Source organism: Gopherus flavomarginatus, chromosome 4, assembly GCF_025201925.1.
Source record: "Gopherus flavomarginatus isolate rGopFla2 chromosome 4, rGopFla2.mat.asm, whole genome shotgun sequence".
Taxonomy (NCBI): domain Eukaryota; kingdom Metazoa; phylum Chordata; order Testudines; family Testudinidae; genus Gopherus; species Gopherus flavomarginatus.
Window position 1 is genome coordinate 10,578,948 of NC_066620.1, and position 20,341 is coordinate 10,599,288.

General features: G+C 41.2%; 1 protein-coding gene across 6 annotated transcripts in view; it reads right to left on the reverse strand.

Moving 5' to 3' along the window:
• Nucleotides 1-20,341, reverse strand: part of PAK5 (p21 (RAC1) activated kinase 5) — a 182,747-nt gene that overhangs the window by 86,402 nt on the left and 76,004 nt on the right. For 3 of the 6 annotated variants that reach the window (XM_050952086.1, XM_050952087.1, XM_050952085.1), the window contains one exon: nucleotides 2,229-2,310. The exons of 2 other annotated variants lie outside the window; for them this stretch is intronic. In XM_050952086.1, the coding sequence (XP_050808043.1) occupies nucleotides 2,229-2,301 (73 nt within the window). In that variant the 5' untranslated portion in view covers nucleotides 2,302-2,310. Of the gene's footprint in view, nucleotides 1-2,228; nucleotides 2,311-5,069; nucleotides 5,135-20,341 lie in introns of those variants that run through there. One more of the 6 variants, XM_050952084.1, reaches the window with a different exon arrangement.

Genomic DNA, 20,341 nt, shown 5'->3' on the forward strand with positions numbered 1-20,341 from the left:
TGCATGTATCGAGCTCCAGTTTCCAGCCACTGGATTGGGTTATACCTTCCTCTGCTAGAGAGAAGAGCTGCACGTGTATGAGAAGCTGGCAGAGGGGATTACCAGAGAGAGAGAGAGAGAGGAGAAGCCACATGAGGAGCCTGAGATAAAAGTGAGACTGAACAGGCTGATCTCCAGGGCCCTAAATGCAAATATAGGAGGAAGAGGGATAAGGTTTGCAAGATGAGGCGACCTAGCGGAGGACTAAAAAAAGTGACCGCCACTGGTTGATCTTGTCACAGTGCTGGCTACAAGAGTGAGCAGAAACTGAAAGTAACTTTCACACAAGGGATACGTTTCAAAGAAAACGGAATTGAATTCCCCAGGCTATAAGATCGTACGTAGGTGACTTTAGTGGTTAGGAGAGAGAAGTTGAGGAATGATTTCCCTTTTTGTAACACCCATGTTGTTATCCTTCTTTGTACACAATATGCTGGAGCTCGGTCACAAGATGCAAGTTTGATGCAGGAATCACTGGGTGACAGATGTTCCTGGATATAACAGAACCATTGTGCCTCCATTGCAGGGTGAAGCTGGCCACTGACCGAGTGTGTGTAGTTCATGAGCTGCAACTGTGGTCCATGGGCTGCAACAAGAACTGCACTAGTTTATATCCTGTCTGGGAGGTGGGGTGGAGGGGAAGAGAGTTCTGTCCCTCTTAGCACAGAGGATTCTGCAGGGCTAAGTCTATTCTCAGACTTCACCCATGGGTCAAAGATGTGCCTCTAGATAAACTGTTGGAAATGCCTGCGCATTGGTACAGTCTGATTCTGAAGCCATACCACCCCCTCACCTCAGAGGCTGCACACAGGCATAACTAATGTCCAGTGGATCACTCAAAACCTCAAGCTATTATGCTGTTTCCGTGATAGAACTGTCAGATGGAAAAAAAGACTACTAGAGCCAACATGGTCAAGAGTGGCCTCTGATTCAGATATCACTCAACGGTGACTTGAAGAAGAGAAAGTAGGGGCTGTAATATGACTTGAAGGCTCCGCCCCATACTGAGGCAGAGTGAGGGGGCTTATCACCTCAGGGGGAGCTCTGGCAGACTCACCCCTCAAAAACAGGTATCCTGCCTCTCAGAGCTCCAGGTAATGCAACCACTGTGCCATCCGTGGAGAACACAGCATTCTGCTTCCCTCCACGCCTGGCCAGTGTGGAACAAGTTGCGGAGAGGTAAATGCTGACTGTGGCACTTGTCTTACACACCATGAACACAGGGACTACTACTGTGCTCAGCCCTAGCGCAGGTGTGTAAGGAATAGATATCCCTTGAGTCCTTCCCCAGCCAAAATATCTGCATGGGAACCAGGCACACATACACTCTCTAAAGCAGCTAAACAAATATTATGAATGTAGATCCCAAGTGTTCATTTGTTACCTAGAGCAGATCTTGTTACTTCTTTGTAGACAATGGTTTTAGACCTCATTAATATTGTTTCTCTCAATTGCTATTTGAGTGCATTCTTAATTATATAGGCAGTGAAAGCCTGGTTATTCCTTCATCTTTATGATCCGGTTTCCTGTACTGCTATCCATTAAACAATCAATCATTGCAATTTAGGCAACAAACAAACATACCCCTTACAAAAAGTTGTAGGCACCCTAGCAATTAATCAGACTGAGAATCACAAAATAACCATCCAGCAGCCAAAAAAAAAAAAAGGCAAATAATGAATTCTGCCAGCCAATATATTGCAATATTACAGAATTTTGTCATGCTAGCGATCTCCTATGCATGCAAATAGTCTCACAGGTGAGTAAACATTCATCCATGAGAATAAAAGTTTGTCAAGCCTTACTCTTGAATTTAACTCAATTAAATTTTACCCCCAAACTTTTAAAAGTGCCTAACTGACTAAAAGCCTAAGTCCCATACAGGCAAGTGCCTACCTCTAATGACAGTCAATAGGATTTAGGAATCTAAGTCTCTTTTGAAAGAGAGACTTAGGAAAAAAGATATAAACAGACTGATTCGCGGACCACACCAAATAAGCATGCAACATGCTTCATAAAACACATCTTCTAATCTACCCTGTAGCAGCCTGCTCATTTAAATCTTTTGTCAAATTGGTCAGTTTCTTAAAGACACTGTATCACTAAGCAATACAAGTAAGATACATTTAAACAATTACAAGCCATCTGAGACTTGTCATTGTCAGGGTTTCTTTTAAACCACACAATACCTTGTTTATGGTTGAAAATGCCTTCATTCGCCACACCACAGCACAGCAGGGTGTTTCTTGATAGCTGGCCCATGAGCAATATCTAATAGAGATGCACAATGGAACAAATAAAAAAACCAAAAGACAACAAGTGCTTGGAGAGAAATAGTAAAAGCTGGTATGGAATTACCAAACTGGGATTTATGTACTCCAGGGAACAATATTCATTCTTCTCACTGTAAACTATTCTTGCACAAGAGCCCATTTCCACATGTCGTTTGACATGTTTTTCCTAATTTAGAAGGCTTGTGGCATTCAGTGGATTTTAATGCACAGTAATTTTGAACTGAGCTGACATAAGTAGTTTAAATGAACATATTGTGGGCACTTTATTATCTTTAAATATATATATTAAGTTACCAGCAGGTTCCCTGACATTTATTGGTCATCAAGATGTTCCACATACTAATGAAATTTAAATATTTAGTTTCTAATTTTTTTTTTAAATAAAAAGTATCCTAGATTTTCATATATGAATAGGGAGTTTGGGTGCCCAATTTAAGACATCTAAAAAGAAGCTTGATTTTAAAGGTAGTGCTGGGCATTCTCTACCTAATCATGATTAAGTTGACTACCTGAAATTTGGACACACCAAAATCACCAGTTATTCCTGAAAATAAGCCAAGGATGTTTTACTTACTGCTATATTATATTACACTATAAAAATACATTACAAGAGCAGAGAGTAGTCACCATTTATTTGAATGTTTTGAATTAAGAGAAAAAAAATCAGGCTACGTTAGGAAGATGCAAAATTGTCAAGAATAAAGATGGGGATTTATCAGGAGAAAGATAATATGATATAGTTGGAATGCCTGAAGGGAATACCAAAGCCAGAGGTCTGAAAGACATTTTACTTCTGAATATTAAAAATTATCAGTATTTTCATAATTGAAGGAATTATAGCACAATAGTTGCACAGGTATGAAATCATAAGTCTGTCAAGAGAGCAGACAAATTATTTGGAAAGAAGCATTGCAATTTGATATATCAGCTGCCATCCTCTCCGCATTAAGGGCCAGATCTTCAGCTGGAGGAAGCTGACATTGGCCCATTGAACTTAGTGGATCAACACCAATTTACATCAGCAGAGAATATGGCACTATGGATTTAGGATACCTTTAAAAATTAACCCTTTCATTTTAATCCATTTCACCTACACCTCACTTGCTGGTGGATAGAGACAAAGACAGCATTACAAGTGTGCCAATGACCAAGCAGGTTGCAGATAACAGTTCAGTGTATATTTAATTCAGTTCACAGGGAAGATTCATTCTGCACATTACATAGATTATATTTATAATTTCTCTTACTGAGAAGAGTCCCTGCCCCCTTCAGCTAATAGTGGAGTCTATGAGTCTATGAGTTTGCATATAAGTAAAGCCACAAGCAAAATGGGTAAGTTGGAGCAGAAGCGTCACAGCTAGAGTCTGGCTCTCCAACTATCCACAGAGGGACTCCAGGAGTCCAGCATATGTTTGAAGACCTGCGTGCCGTGTGTCTATGCATCCCTAACAAGCAGGATGTGGAAGAGTTGTCTTATAGGTAAGAGACGGGGACCAAAAGAGATGCTGGTTTAGTTCTTGGCTCTGCTACAAACTCCCTAATGTGAACTTGGGCGAGTCAATTAGACTTTGTGCCTCAGTTCCCTCATTTGTGAAATGGGAATGATACTACTTCTTTCCCCTATTCCCCCACCTTTATTCATCTATTTAGACAGTAAATTCTTTGGTACAGGGACTAGATATTTGTACAATACCTAGATCAATGGGGAGCTGATCTCAGCTTCAGCTTTCTGGCACTATGATAAGCAAACAACAATAATGCAGATTATTCTCCTGCCATGAATAAGCAGTTTTCTCAAATGTTGAAGTGGGTGCTATCGCCAAACAGAATATCAGCACAGAGTTAACACCACTTCTGTGACAATAGTACGAGCCTGTTGAGGGTGCCAAAAAAAATCTTTTGATGATCTGGGCTAATACAAACACACATTAAGATATATGCAGTAATACTACTAATACATAAAGGTAATCTCAGCTTCCCTGGGAAAGGATTACCTTCATTTTTTCACTTTTTAGGATGGTCTGTGTTATGCTATCAAGGCTCTGTTCTCTTTTCTCCACCCATTTTTGGGGTACACTTTCCATTAAGATAACTTTTATAGTTAACTATTGATAATCAGTGATTAATAGTCATGCTACCTAAGGAATTATGGTAGTCTGTATTAGATATTGTAGGGTTGCTATAAGCGTAAGTTTGTTTGCATTCCAGCCTAAGGGCTACACATTTAATCAATATTTTAAAAAATTAACCCCACCCAAAGTATTATAAATTAACCCTAACAAATGTGGTGATAGTAATAAAAATATTTTAAACTTTTGTACAGGTTGATCACCTTAATTGCAGGTTGTTGTGCAACATGATACAGTGTACCTACTAAAGTATGCCTGGAAGAAAGACATTTGTAAACTCTGCAGTGAAGTGGAGATGCTTACACTATATTACTACTTAGATATTTGTCTCTATTGCTCTGTAAGAGCATTTGGAAAGCCAACGGTCCTTTCTTTCCTTACTATATATTGCCAAGCAATATAATGGTTCTTCCCGAAGTGTTTACTAGAGCTCACTCTTTCATCCAGCTAATCCAGAAAACTTCCCACGATCTTTGGCAAAGAACACTGAATTATTATAAAATACTGTTCACTTAATCCTTCCCATTAGGCCATTCAGTGAATCTCAAAAACGTCCTAGAGCCACTGCATGCAAATATTTTAGAGCTAAATGGGATGTGTCACCTACATTTTGGACTTTTACATCACCATTTGTCATTCTGACTAATGGGTCTTGTTCATCCTTGATTTGATAGGTTGGTGCTGATGCAAGTAAATTTTGATAAAAGTAAGCTTTTTGGAGAAATCCAGATCTTCCACCTTATTGCAGTGACAGCTCTTTCTAGAAGGCTTCTGTAGCCATCAAAAAACTGCAAGAACAAGCAACATGACATGACACAAAGTTAAGAAGAACTGGATTGGATGTTAGTAATGGGAAATTTACCAGAGATGAAAATGTACAGTCCTACTAAAATCAGTAGCCATTGAAAACTCTCATCAGTTGATGTTTATTCAATGACCTACATGAAACAACTTTTGGTCTCAATCCAGTGGACAGGTGTCTGCATCCCAGACTGCCTCAATGACACCTTAAAACAAAGGCATGGATTAAAATTCACATGGAGGCGGATTTACTTCTTCACCTAGAATGGCCCCTTAGAAGAAGCATTCAATCAGTTAGTTACAAGGCATCTTGCTATGCCTAACATTTTTCTCTTTTGGAATGGCATGTTCTACCTGAATGGTGCAATCAGATTTTTCTGGAATGAGGCAAAGGGACACTTTCAAAAAAGAAAATACAAACAAAAACAAAAAAACAAAAATCGAGGGGCGTTGGCAAGAAAAACCTCTCAGCTTTGAATGGATGAGATGGTTACCAGGAAAAATCGATTTATAAATGCCAAAAGTAGCTGCTGAACAACCAAATTCAGAGTTAATGCAGCTTTGAAATTTTCAGGGAAATTGTCAAAATGTCAGTATATCCCTTGGAGGCATCCTTATGGTTGACCAAGCTAGCTGTATTCCCTCCTGGGAATCCTGGGAGTTGGCTCAATTACAATTTTGCAGGGAATGTCTAGAGGAAGGTACCTGGGGCCTTTTGGGTTGAGCATACATAGGCTTGGAAGGATTTGATTTCTATTGGTGAAATAAACATTTATCAAGTGCACACAAACTGAGGAAAAAATATTTGCATTGATTAAATAAATTTACAGATAGGCAAAGTGAGAAAAATGCTGCTTGAGAACTGAGTTTGATTTAAGGATGTGTACACAGCATATTTTGATGTGGTGTTGATAATTTGTGTTTTAATTATTATAATGCTTTAACTTTTTGAATCTCAACATCATCAATAATTGTTTGACTCCCTCCACTCCCATAATTTTGCACAACTGAAAATTTAAATCTATAAATCAGAAAATACTCAAAAAAACCCAAACATCAATAGTAACCTCCCCTTCCCCCCAAAAAAATCTAATCCTGCCAAGCCTAAAAACATAACTTCAGAGGAAACTCTGTAAAGCAGTGTGCAAAGGCAGGTAAAATCCTCTCTAGTAGTTTGAGAACCCTTATTTTTTTGATGGGGAGGAAATATTCCACTTCAGAGAGGTTGCGTTCTTCATATCTTTAACAGGAATTACTTGTGTTTTTGCCTCAGAAATCTCTGGCCAAGAAGAAGGGTCTTTTACTGTCTTTTGCCTTGAAAGACTTCAGATCCAACTATGTCAACATATGTCAAAGGAAGGCCTCACACATGCTTGCCAATGACAATGGAGTGCCAGCCTGGGCAGATACTTAGGTGATGAGTACAGCATAAGAACCTGAATAAATAGAATAGAAACCTTGTCTTTAATGGAACCCCCCCACACACACACACACCATAAACAGAGGGGATTGTCCTAAAAGGCAAAAGCTTCACTTACCTCTTGAGTGGCCTCTAATTCTAGACTGGTAGCTGCCTGCATGATGGCCATATTCTAAATACTGTAGCTAGACCTCAGGACTCTGACAGGAAAGTATCCCTTGATTCAGAGTATTCAATTCAGATTCCCCCCGTGGAAGGGATTCAGGCTTCGGCAATGATCATCTGCACAGTGAAGCCCGAATGCTCTTCTTTTGTGTTGGTTTCTTTCACAACACGTGATTGGTTTTATGTGAACGATACAAAATATCATAGTTGCTGTTAGTATTACTGTCTCTCCTTGAAGCACAGATTACTGCAGAAAACATATGGCCCTGATTTAAAATAAATAAATAAATAAAATTCTTAGTGTGATTCTTACCCCTTGCTGGTCAACGGAGCTAACCAAGTTCCAACCCAGCACTTGAGAATTAGTGCATTGAGGGGACAGCATTTTTTTATCATCCCATTTGTCTTTTTAAATGTATGTATTCTTTCACCTCTACAACCATCACATCGATTCCTTGGGGATGAAGAGAATATGTAGTTCTTTAAGGAACGTTTTCCTATCAAGTCACCAATACCAAATGACTGCAGATGATGGTTAGTAAGTGAAGTGGACCCAATATAAAGAGTTTTTACAAAATTACAGGTGGGCACCATATATTTCAGATTTGAGAGGATGGTATGCTGGGGATTTCCCCCTCTCCCCGAAACTTCAGAAATGGCCCCAACTAGAGATGGGATGCTGGATAGGGTGGGCCAGTGCTGGAGGTAGCATTGAGCATCTTCTCTCGTGTACTTGGCTGGCTGGTTCTTGCTCAGAGTCTAACTGATAGCCATATGTGGCATCAAGAAACAATTCCCCCACCCCATCATCCCAGTGGGTGAGCATTTCACAATCTTTAAATGTATTTATCCACAACTCCCTCCATGAGGTAGGGTAGTGCTGTTATCCCCATTTTACAGATAGGGAACAGAGGCACAAAAAGGCTAAGTGACTTTCTCCAGGTCTCAAAGTCTGTGGCAGAGCAGGGAATGGAACCCAAGTCTCCCAAGTCCTAGGCTTAATGGCCTAATCACCAGATCATGCTTCCTATTTAAGGAGGACAGCAGTGCCTACAGTTCCCCACTAAGATGAAGGCTACATTGCACAAGACCTTATACAAACACACTGAGACACTGATTGTCCTGGAGAGTTACAGTTCAGATAACAAACAGGAGAAAGGATCAAGGTGGGGGAAACAGTAGCATGGAGGGGAAGTGACGCAGCAGGTGAGTGACAAAACTGGCAACAGAACCCAGACCTTGTTTAAGCAACCAGTCTGCTCAGCCAATTCTGTGCTTTGGGAGGGGTCACTTTAGCATCCCTCACGTGATCTTCCATTGCTACCGGCCTGGAGGCAAAAGTTCATTTAAAACCATCACAAACTGGTGGTGAACAAAGAAACTGATGAGGAAGATATGTAATTAAGACACACAAATATACTATATATATATGTCAGGACATTTCACCACTGTATTCTAGACCTCTGATGGAGTGCGATTTTACAAGCAAGCATTTAGGAGGGCTGCATTACTTAATGTGAGGCATTTCAAACCAGTGGCGATAAAAACTCTACAGTACTAGCCTGTTCGCTATATGCCATGATGTCACAGAAGAGCTATTCTATTTTACTGAGTTTTTACTAAGTGTTATTGGGACTATTTGTCATAGCTCTCCTGTAAAACCTAACAACTGACTTGGCACAGTTCCTCTGTACAGTGCTGACAGCCAGGTGTAAAGTGTTGAAGGTGAACTAAAATAGCTCCTTTCCACCTAAAACTAGCTGATTTCAGGTCTCTTCAGGGCTAGAAGGAAATTTACGTCTTCTAGGAAGCTGGCAGTCTGTTCCAGCTCCTCAGGGTTATGAGACACTGCACCTTAAACCTACTGCTAGTGCAGAACTTAATTTGTCCAACCCAGGCCTCAGGCTGTGTGTGTCACTTAGAGGAGGGGAAATAAGGGAACATTATTAAGAACGTAAGAATGGCCACACTGGGTCAGAGCAAGGGTCCATCCAGCCCAGCATCCTGTCTGCCGACAGTGGCCAATGCCAGGTGCCCCAGAGGGAATTAACCTAACAGGTGATGATCAAGTGATCTCTCTTCTGCCAGGGACACCATTCCTTACCCATCTTGGCTAATAGCCATTAATGGACTTAACTACATAAATTCATGGAGATTCTCTTTTAAACCCTGTTATAGTCCTAGCCTTCACAACCTCCTCAGGCAAGGAGTTCCATAGGTTGACTGTGTGCTGTGTGAAGAAGAACTTCCTTTTATTTATTTTAAACCTGCTGCCCATTAATTTCATTTGGCGGTCCCTAGTCCTTATAGGGGAACAAGTAAATAACTTTTCCTTATTCACTTTCTCCACTGATGATTTTACATACCTCTATCATATCCCCTCTTAGTCTCCTCTTTTCCAAGCTGAAAAGTCCATGCCTCTTTAATCTCTCCTCATATGGGACCTGTTCCAAACCCCTAATCATTTTAGTTGCCCTTCTGCTAGGTTGCTTAAAATTAAAAAACAAAAAAGTGGGTGGGGGAGTCCAGGATGGTTTGAAGCTCCATGTTGGAGATTTGGAATGTATACAAGTAAATGGAATATCTGAAGAGCAAATCCCATTAACTCCAACACCCATGGGCACAGAAAGTCTGACAGACAACGAAAGTGCAGCAGGTGACTGAACTGGAGCAGAGTCTCATGGGATTCTATTCCCACCAGCACTGAAAGAGGGTTTGGGGATGAGGTTAGGGCTGGTGTAGGGAATCCCCAATTACACAGATCCAACTGCTAAATTCCTGTGGGCAGGAGCTGGGTAGAGGAGGGAGAACAGAGAGGGGAGCAGGTGTGACATGCTGTTTGCCCCATGGAGGGAGTTGGACTTTGCATATTGCACACATGAGGAGTACCAAGCTGTCAGAATCAGTTCTGTGTTCAGAAATAATGAAAATCTGAGCTGCTGATAACAGTGCTTGGTTTGTTTCCATCTAGAACTCTTGTTCTCCTCCCGCCCATATCCTCCCACCACAAGGTTACTTATTATTCCATCACTTGCAAAACAAGGAAATTTAGCACAGCATCAGCAATTTCAGCCAACAATGTTGCATAAATCAAATAGTATAATAGTGGTCTGTGCAGCCAAATGCTACTTGGGTTGATGTGTACTGATAAACAGGAAACATTTGATTCACCAGCATAGTGTTTTTCATAAAACAAAGCCATTCAATAGATACAATTCTTACTTTAGCTTAAAAGAAAAGCCAAAAAACAAAAACAAGAAAACCCCACCATTCCAGATTGCAGAGGCAGCAAGACGAGAGATTGGAGGGATTCTAAAAAAAAAATATCCTCATGCAAATGAAGTTCTGCAGGATTTGTGTGTTTGTATAACACTTCGCACAGTAACTTCTTGGTCTGTGACTGGGGATCCTAGATGCTGCTGTAATAATCAGGCTTTTTTTTTTAAGTGATCTTTATACCTCAATTTCATTTTCTTGGTGCTAGTGGTAAAGCTGACCAAAAAACTCAGTGAATAAAAAGACCCTGATCCAGCACTGCAGTGTGTGCTTGCTTTCCTGGACCAGGGTCTGTGAATAACATTCACCACCATGATTTTAGGACAGATATATGTATGCTGCATACACACACACAGAGGATGTAAGGGACTAGTAGCCAGCAACATTCTGAAAGTTAAAGGTGGTGTTTAAAGATAGTTCTAAGAAGTTTCAGCATTGCTTTAGGGCAGGTATGGTACCAGACCTCAGCTTCAGCTCTGTTTACATACCAGAAACAAGCAGAATTGTTATCAGTTAGTTTTGAGATGACAGGGCCTAATCTAAAGTCTACTCAAATCCATGAGTGTTTTCTCATTCAGTTCAATGGATTTTGGATTAGGCCCTTTGAGGGTCTTGTCTGGCTCCCATTGAAGGCAGTGGCAACATTCTAATTAATTTAGGATTTCTGTACATCTACAGTTGTGAAGGCTTCACAATTCAGTCCTGGGGGGAGGGGATAAGCAACTAGTGTGTGTGCCGGTGTAGGCTCCATTAACCCCCTATCAATGAACATTCCTGGCACTTGTCCCCTTCACCTCAGCTCACAAAAGGAGGGGGAAGTCACAAGCTTCATACAACACAGATATGACATTGTAGGTAGAACAGCTGTGTGATTACTGCATAGTGTGTCACTTGACAGCTAGCACTGAAGTGTTGCTCCCCCTGCAGCTCCTTATGGGGGAGTTTTGGCCAGTGGATCTGCACAGTCACAGACCAAGTGGCTTTGCCCTTGTTCCTCCCCTTGCTCCCACACATGGAGCCAATCATCTACCTTGCCGTGGACAGATCTCCACTACTACGCAGCCTCTGTGGCCTGCCCCTTAAGATGCAACAGTACACCAGTTCTACCCTTGCTTTCGAGACCTTGCATAGCCACACGAGTTCAGGCAGAACTGGCTCCCAACTGTTCAAAGAAATGGAATGCTAACAGAGAGCCCTTCCTGACAAAGATGTTCCGCTGGTCATTTAGTGTCATCAGCTCTGCATAACTCAGCAGAGGAGTTCATTACAGGCACATCACATGCACTTAGCCTGACAATGTCCACTAAATTACTAAACCCAAATACAATGGGGCTAGAGTCTGCTTTCACTTACACCCTATGCAGCCCCATTGGACTTTTAAAGGCATCCAGTAGCTTGTCTTGATTTTAGCAATACTGGCAGCATCTATGTACTCTTAAATTATGTCCAGCTTCTTCGTGATGAAAGCAGCAATGAGCCCTGCCTGGCTTTTCATGTGATTATGCCAACATGCTGTACTTTATAATACAGGTACCTCTGCTTTAGTAGTGCTAATAATACAGTTCATTGCCTTCAGCATACTATTTCTCCCTAGTATGCATCAGCTGAAGGCTTTAGACCAAAGTAATATAATCTCCTCCCATGTGTTTATTAACTGGAGTCTGTGCCAGAAAGGAACTAAATCACAAGCCACAGTAAAGCCCAGGGGCTCAATTCTCCCACGTAGGATAGGATAGAAGTAACTCAGATTGAAGTGAGTGGAAGTTACTCATTCTGCTTGGGGAGAGTCAGGGTCTGAATTTTTAGGACCAGCCATATGTGATGTAGCTGTCAAGTGGACCTACCCTTTGTAAAGTGTTATTCAAAACTCAGTCATTCAATATATGAATTCATTTGTTAGAGCCAAAACACAGACAATAAGACAGCTACAAAGGAACAGAACAGGGGGTGTTTGGTCCCCTAGTGGTAATTTGCTTCCTATACAGGAACTGATTTATTGGCCCACGCCTTCTTTGTAACATTATGAAACAAGCTCTTACCTATTGGACATTCAGGGGCAAAATTTTGCTCCCATTTACACTCATGCAGCCCCAATGAGAGCAGAGTTAAGCCTCTACTGTAATACTGCAGTCGCTCATACTTCCCCTGCCACTTATCTTCAAAATCTGCAACAACTTCTGCTTCAGAGGCATTGCTGAGTGTGCTGCTAGTGCCCAAGGTTCTAATTCATCAGCAGCATTGATGTGAATGTTATCGGCTACGTCATTCCAGTGACTCAATTGCTTTCCGAATGGCTTGATCCAACTCTCATTGGACTTCAGTGGGAGTCAGAATTGGCCCTAGGACTTGATTGCTCTCACCTAGAGCCTCTGGAGGAAAAAAAATCTATCTATCTAGAATTGTGTTCTTCTTTTCCCTTTCGTTGCTTTCAAAAGGAAAACAATCCCCATTTCTATGTATTTGCTGTAATCATGTACCTAAACACACATACATGTAATAGGCTATTTAAAATGGATGTTCATACTTTAACTTTGTAATAACTATAGAAAAACTAGTAGAGAAAGCCTGAGTGGCTATTCTTTTGTAATAAGACTAGCTAAATGAAAAGGGCCATCAGTGAAATACCTGCTTTGCATCTGGTTTACATAACTAGTGTTTGCACATTAGCACTTTTACATGTTTAATGTGCCAAGTATTATGTGGTAAGGATAATATGCAATTGGACAATAAGAAAGTTCAGAAAATACTCATTACATATATTGGACCCATTTTAGAGCCACATGACATTCTAAACATATGCAGAGTTGTCACTCCATTAAATTGGGGAGGAGAAATGCTCACTGAGAATAAGCATTTGTAAAAACTATCACAGGACATGATTGCTCTCAGCTTCCTCTGTTTGCTGCCAGTACCTCCACTCTTGAAAAGGAAAATCAAGGCTCATCAATTTTAATATGCTTCCCTTACTCAACATATTGTAAACCCCAACAAACGCGGATTTGATGCTATTTGTTGTAAACTGCTCAGTAAAAATTCAGTTTTAAAAAAAAAGCATTAAGACTGACATTTCTGACTTGGAAGCCCGAAGAGCAAGTGTCTGTAAATAAAGTCTTCCTTAATTATGAACATATGAATTGTTTAGTGTTAAATAATGGTACATTCAGAGATGAAGTATTCAGTATGACATATGAATAGTTTGTTGCAATCAGTTAGCAGCTATTTTCTCATTCAAAGAGACAAAGTTACATTACATACAAATAATCAGAACTCCGGTATTTGAAATGGTCTACTCAACTGCTACAGGAAACAAGATATTTTCTCTTTAGCTTGAGGATAGTAATTTAATAGATGCCAATGGAAAGCTGAGGCAAATGCTCTGCACACTTGGTAATCAGAACAAAGAAATTGGATCACAGGAAAAAAATCCCAAACAAACAATGATCTTTGACACCCTGTTGGAGTCAAACTTAAACTCTTCAGTTTTTAAGGGAACATATAGTATCTGCTTTCTTTGTGTTTATTTCACAGGTGCAAGAGAGAGTCAAGAAGCCATGTGGATGTTCCACTCTGCACATTCTACCATCTTCCAGCCCAAGTCTCTCTATTTATCCAAGGTGATTGAGTTTCATGGCTTCTACCACCAGTTTGCCACCTTAGATCTCCTCTTAAGAACTACTTCAGCCCCTGCCCTTCTCTTTAGCTTGAAGTCAGTGAAAACCCTAAGCAAGATGACATCACAAATCTCCCACTTCCCTTACTACTACCTGTTACTTTTTCCACCTCCCTAGTCTTGCAGGCACCGAACTCTCACCTAGTCTCTACTTCTAATCATTCCACTTCACCCCTTGACCATAGGCCCCTGCATCCTCAGATGCCAGAACCACCAGTCCCTCCAATTATTGCCCCATCTCCTTTCACCTCTTACCTCACTGAATGGGCCACTGAGCACTAAGTTCCTCTTATCTCCATCGCAGATCCCCTCATCTGGCTTGTGCTCCCATCACTCCTCTGAAGCGACTCTTAACAGTAGAAAGAAACTCTTCCTGGCTACATCTCTGGACCATACTTCATCTGCCTCATCCTGGCCACCGCTTTTTCCCTCCGACATCCAGTCCTCCCCTTGTCTTTCAAGGTACCACCCTCTCCTAGTTCTCAGACCTCTGTTCATTTTCAGTGTCTCCTTCTCCCTTTGAGCACTTTCTCTTCTCCCTTTTTCTCTGGATGATCTCACCTGAGCTCCTTGGGAGCAAGGTCCGCCATTTGCTATACATGTGTATAGTGATGTGTATGATGGGCCCCGGCATGGCTGAGGTAGTAGGGCATACAGGGATAGCCTCAACATCATGCAATAGGTGGGAAGGAGTTGCACTAGCATAGCCCAATCATTAGGGCAGCAGCTATAAAGATGGGGAGATGGGTTGCAGGCTCACTTCTTGCCCGGAGTTGCTGGATGGATTTTGCCATCTTATTCCCCACCCCTCACTTTAGCTCTATAGAGCCCAATTACTCAGGCTTGATGTGAGCGAGTGAATTGCATCTTTCATGAATTAAGATATTCCATGTGGGATCACAAGCCATTGTGTTTATCATCTCATTTTTTGTTCTTTTTTTTGCCATCAGATATTTAACCCAATATTTCCCAGAATGTGGGGTGGCCCTCCTTGGGGAACAGGCCTGAAGGATTAACATAGTGGGTAGCACAGACAAGTCTCAATTGTTCTCCAAAGTCTAAGCTTTTATTAAGGAGAGTCTCAAGCTGTTATGGTCACAGATAAAATCTGAAGGCAGTGTCACTGCTGCAGACAATCCTTCAGAGTCTGCTGAGAGATGGAAATGCCAAGAGCTTGAAATGTTAGCTCTGAGGTTTCAACTTCCCCTTCAATTCATTGGATTTCTCAGATGCCAGTGATACTTTAAGTCAGTGCTTTTAGCTACATGCTTTGCTGGGTGATGAAATGAGAGGAAAAGAAGTTTCATATTATGATGAGCTATACCAGCATTTCCCAGAGCAAGCGAGTGTGAATGCCTGGAGGATGGCTTGTTGGGGAGTGTGAAAGGTATATAGCCTTTTCTGACAGATGACAGGGTTTCAAGGGAAGTGCAATTGATTTTCATTTCTCTGCATGCTCAGCTTTCAAAAAAGTTTCTCTCAAACTAGCTTAACCAATGGTTGTAGGTAGGTGGTGTCTCATTATACTATTCCTACAACTGAATAGGTTGCAAGTGCTTTTAATCTCCATCCACAGTTTTCCAGGAAAGATTAACAAAACCTTGGACTCCCTAAAGTTAATAGGATGGTTCTCAGGGTACCCAGGACTGAGAATCACTTTGGTTCTCTCCGGCCTTTCCAGTGAAAAGTCTTATCTGTGCTTAGCTAGCTGTCAGTTCCCTGACACTGCCAGCCCATCAGCCACTCAAGCTCTTGCCTCTGGAGGCCTTACTTTGCTGTGCAGTTAAACAATAGGTGCGCTCCAGTCCAAGTCCTTGTGAAGCATTCCCCTGTGAGCTCCTGCCCCTGACACTAGCTACTCAAACATCCGTTGTGTTCTCCCGAAAGGAGTAGTGTACCCATCAGCTTATAAGATTCAGCTCAGGACCAGCATTTTGCTTTACATCACAGCACTGAGATATATTTATAGTGAACACAAGAGTAAGACTGTTATCAAAGACTCGAGATTCATGAGATAGTGAGGAAGGATATTGGAAACAGATGGGTACCTATAAAACAATCAAAACACTTTCTAGAAAGTGATCTTTAGCCAAAAGGTTCTCTCATCCAAAGCTTTCCTCAGAGTTTTCAACCAAGGTTGGCTGAGATCCAGTTATCATTAACAAAGATCCATTTGCTTCTTAGCTGCAGGATTATGAGGTGTTTTCTTTGCTTTATATATATTATACCCCTAAAGTTCATTGCCTTTGTACACAGCCAGGATAACCACGCAGGGCTTGTTTTTTTCCCCTGTGTGCTGCTTCCCAGTTGAGTTTACATCTTTGTTGACTTTGTATGTAAATGAGCATCCATTGTGTTGGCTTACAAGGCTCAATTTACAAGCAGATAAGTGAACAGACATCTCATCTGAGGAAAAAAAAACTGTTTTACACCACTGCAAGCGACTGATACATTGAATGTGTTTATTTATATAGATATAGTAAAAAAGTTCCTCCTCTGCCTTGATAGGTCCTGCGCTTATTGGTGGATTTGCTCACCTCAGAAGTTCACAGCAGCCACTGGCTCAAACCTGCCATTCACTCAGCTAACCTTATCACTGGCCAGCATGGGGGAAAAGGAGGAGAACAATCCCTGCAGTCTCTGTTGTCCCACCTAGTGGGTCCAGGACAGGCCAGAGACCTTCCCCTCTGACATGACTCAGTCCAGGTCAACTCCTCATGTGTCAAATAGGGAGCTGGGGAATAGGAGTAATCCAGGCTTGCTCTCTACTCCAGGTTCCAGCCCAGGGCCCTGTGGATCGCAGCCGTCTACGATGTCTCCTGCAATAGCTGTGTGACAACTACAACTCCCTGGGCCACTTCCCCAGGACCTCGCCCCAGCACCTTCTTTGTCCTCACTGCGGGACCTTCTTCCTGATGGCATTTGTATTCCTCAGTCCTCCAGCAGCCCATCCTCACACTCCCAGCTCTTTACATGCCTCACCCTAACTGAAGGGAGGTCTTTCTTTTTAACCAGGTACCCTGATTAGCCTGCCTGCCTTAATTGGTTCTAGTAGCTTCCTAATTGGCTCCCGGTGTCCTAATTAGCCTGATTGCCTTAACTGGTTCTAGCAGGTTTCTGATTGTTCTGGAATAGTCCCTGTTATCTTACCCAGGGAAAAGGGACCTGCTTAATCTGGGGCTAATGTATTTACCTTCCACTACTCTCCTGTAGCCATCTGGCCTGACTCTGTCATAGTATATTATTTATATAGATATAGATATAGATATAGAAATAGATATAGATACAATGAAAGGAGGGGTGTTTTGTTTAAAATATATATATATATATATATAAATATATATATATATAAACAAAATTTATAAAATATATATATATATTTTAAACAAAACACCCCTCCTTTCATTGTATCTATATCTATATCTATATATATTAAACAAAACACCTCTCCTTTCATTGTATCTGTACACACATTTCACACTATGAAAGACTAGAGACACAATGGGGGTTTTCATTTGAAAACTCACATAATGTTCTTTGGTGAACTAAAATGTGTTACAGACTCAAAATTTTAAATTAAAAAATTGGTTAAGTATAGCAAATGCTTCTAATTGCAAGCAACAAAGAGACAGCTGCTCTCAGCTCAGAAAGATGTACATGAGAATGCAATTGGAATGGAGTTTACTGAGATGATTCAATGTATGGGATTCATAAAGTTACTGAATTATTTTAATGCAATGTTCTGTACAGATTAAGGTAACCATACTCAAATTTTTGGCACAAGTTCAGAACATATAACCAGGCTTGTTCTGGCTCTCTGGACTCTTCAATCACAGCATAAGCAGATGGTCATAGAGGAACCATGTTCATTTATTTTCCTCAAATCAGATGACTTTCATTTCTCAAATCATCTTGTCACTCCCTTTTGTCTGCATGCCCTCGTTGTTTAATGGTATAGCTGTGATTTGAGTACATTGCCCTTTAGCGTTCTTAGTCACTACCAGTCATTCAGTTCAGTACATTTATTCCTTCTGCCTTTCTAAATAATTGTTTTAAATGTTTGTTCTTTTGTTCCACCGTAACTCACCTCCTGGTTTACAATCACAATACAATGGCCATGCCAACCACATACCGTGCTCTCCATCTGCTTTCCACTAATGCTTTTCCTGTTAGCCCTGTGTTTAGTATCTACACAGTGGTCTGCTAAGTGATCCTCAAGGTAAAGTTTTCAGTATATGATGGCTACTCTCACTAGCCTCGTGAGTCAGAAAAATTGGAAGTGGTATCATTTAGCATCATACCCATAAATCTGTTGGGTTACTAAACTGACACCAAGCTTTTATCCCCCTAATCCAAGGGGAAGGGTTTGCTAGGTTGTGCTCAGGAAATGTTTCAGAGAATACAACAACAGGTGAGAAATGGACATGGTGTAGATGCTGTGCAACTAGAATGGTGAAAGGAGAGTGAACATGGATAAATATTTATTGGCAGTAATGCCCACTATGTGCTAGGCCTGGATAGTCTCTGCTCAAAAGCACCTCATAAGCTAGAGACAGATGTCCAGGAATGGGGAAAAACAATAGATTTGTATATACCAACATGATTCACCACAAGCAGCACAGCAGATGTTAGGTTCTCTCCCCTGACCACATTTCATATCCTTAAGACTAAGGATGAGCTCAGGAGTCACTAGCTCTGATGGGTTGGGTGGAAGAAGGTACAGAGGCAACTGTCTGACAAAGAGGTGGATTGGTGAAGCAGAGGGGACAAAGGCAGCACAAAGCTTGGCAAGGGAGAATACGCAAGGAGGGACATTATGTAACGTTTTGAAGGTGGTGGTTAGAAGCCAAAATTGATACAATATCAGATGAGAAGCCAATGACGGGATTCATGAAGGGGAGTGATGTGATCAAACAGACATGCAAAGAAGAGAAAAGTAGCAGCAGCATTTTGCTTAGACTGCAGCATGGGGAACAAGATTACTTTACCCTGTCAGGTCATGTATCTACTCGCTCAGCTTCCCTGTCTTAGCTTCCTGTAGGTGTGCTTTCACATTCAACATGGTTCGAGTAACACCCCTGCTTGGAGTCTGGTTTACTGGACACACAATAAGTACAAGTAGTTCCTCCTCTAGGTCACAAAACATCAGTCACTTATGCTCCTTTGCATTTAGTCCTCTCTCTTTACTTCTCCCCCTGAAGCATGGCCTCAGCCTCTTTAAGTATGTATAGTCCATCAGCCCTCTGCCACACAAGGATCTACCTGGCCCACATGGAGAAACCCACATATGGCTTTGCTGTTCACAAAAGCTAACTCTGCAACTGGCTTCAGAAACAAAGCACTTACTGGATGGTGTTCACTGTGTGGATTCATTGGTGTCAACACATAGCTGGTTGCTTTCAGTAGAGATGTTTCATTTGCCTGTAGTGAGGGTACGTCTACACTACAGCATAATTTCGAATTAACTAAAACCGGTTTTATAATACCGATATTATAAAGTCAATTTTATGCGTCTACACTAGGGCACATTAATTCAGCGGTGTGCGTCCATGGTCCTAGGCTAGCGTCGATTTCTGGAGCGGTGCACTGTGGGTAGCTACTGTAAAAGAATGAGGCCAATAATGTCGATTTGCGTCCACACTAACCCTAAATCGATATAGTAATATCAATTTTAGCGTTACTCCTCTCGTTGGGGAGGAGTACAGAAATCGATTTTAAGAGCCCTTAAAATCGATTTAAAGTGCATTGTAGTGTGGACGGGTACAGCGTTAAATCGATTTAACTGTGCAGTGTGGACCAGGCCTGAGTGTCTTTCTTGAAAGTGAAGATCTACTCCCAAAAGGGAGACCATGAGAGAGGCAGTATTATTGTGTCTCAACAAGTTCCAGATCAAGTATGTTTAGTTTGCGAACTGAAATATGTATTTCTTAACTGCTAGCCCTGCTGCCTATTAATTTCATCCGGTGACCCCTAGTTCTTGTGTTATGAGATGGAGACCTCTATCATACACCCGCTTAATTGTCTCTTTTCCAAGCTGAAAAGTCCTAATCTCATTAATCTCTCTTCATATGGAAGCTGTTTCATACCCCTAATCATTTGTTACCCTTTTCTGAACCTTTTCCAATATATCTTTTTGGGGATGGGGTGACCAAATCTGCAAGCAATATTCAAGATACAGGTGTACCATAGATTTATATAGAGGTATTATTATATTTTCTGTCTTCTCTATCCTTTTCTTAATGATTCCCAACATTTGTAGCTTTTTTGACTGCTGCTGCACATTGAGTGGATGTTTCCACAGAGCTATCCACAATGATTTTAAGATCTTTCTTGAGTGGTAACAGCTAATTTAGACCTCCTCATTTTATATGTATAGTTGGAATTGTGTTTTCCAATGTGCATTACTTTGCATTTATCAACATGAAATTTCATCTGTCATTTTGTGCCCAGTCACCAGTTTTGTGAGATCCATTTGTAACTCTTCAGTCTGGATTGGACTCAACTATCTGAGTAATTTTGTATCTGCAAATTTTGCCACCTCATTGTT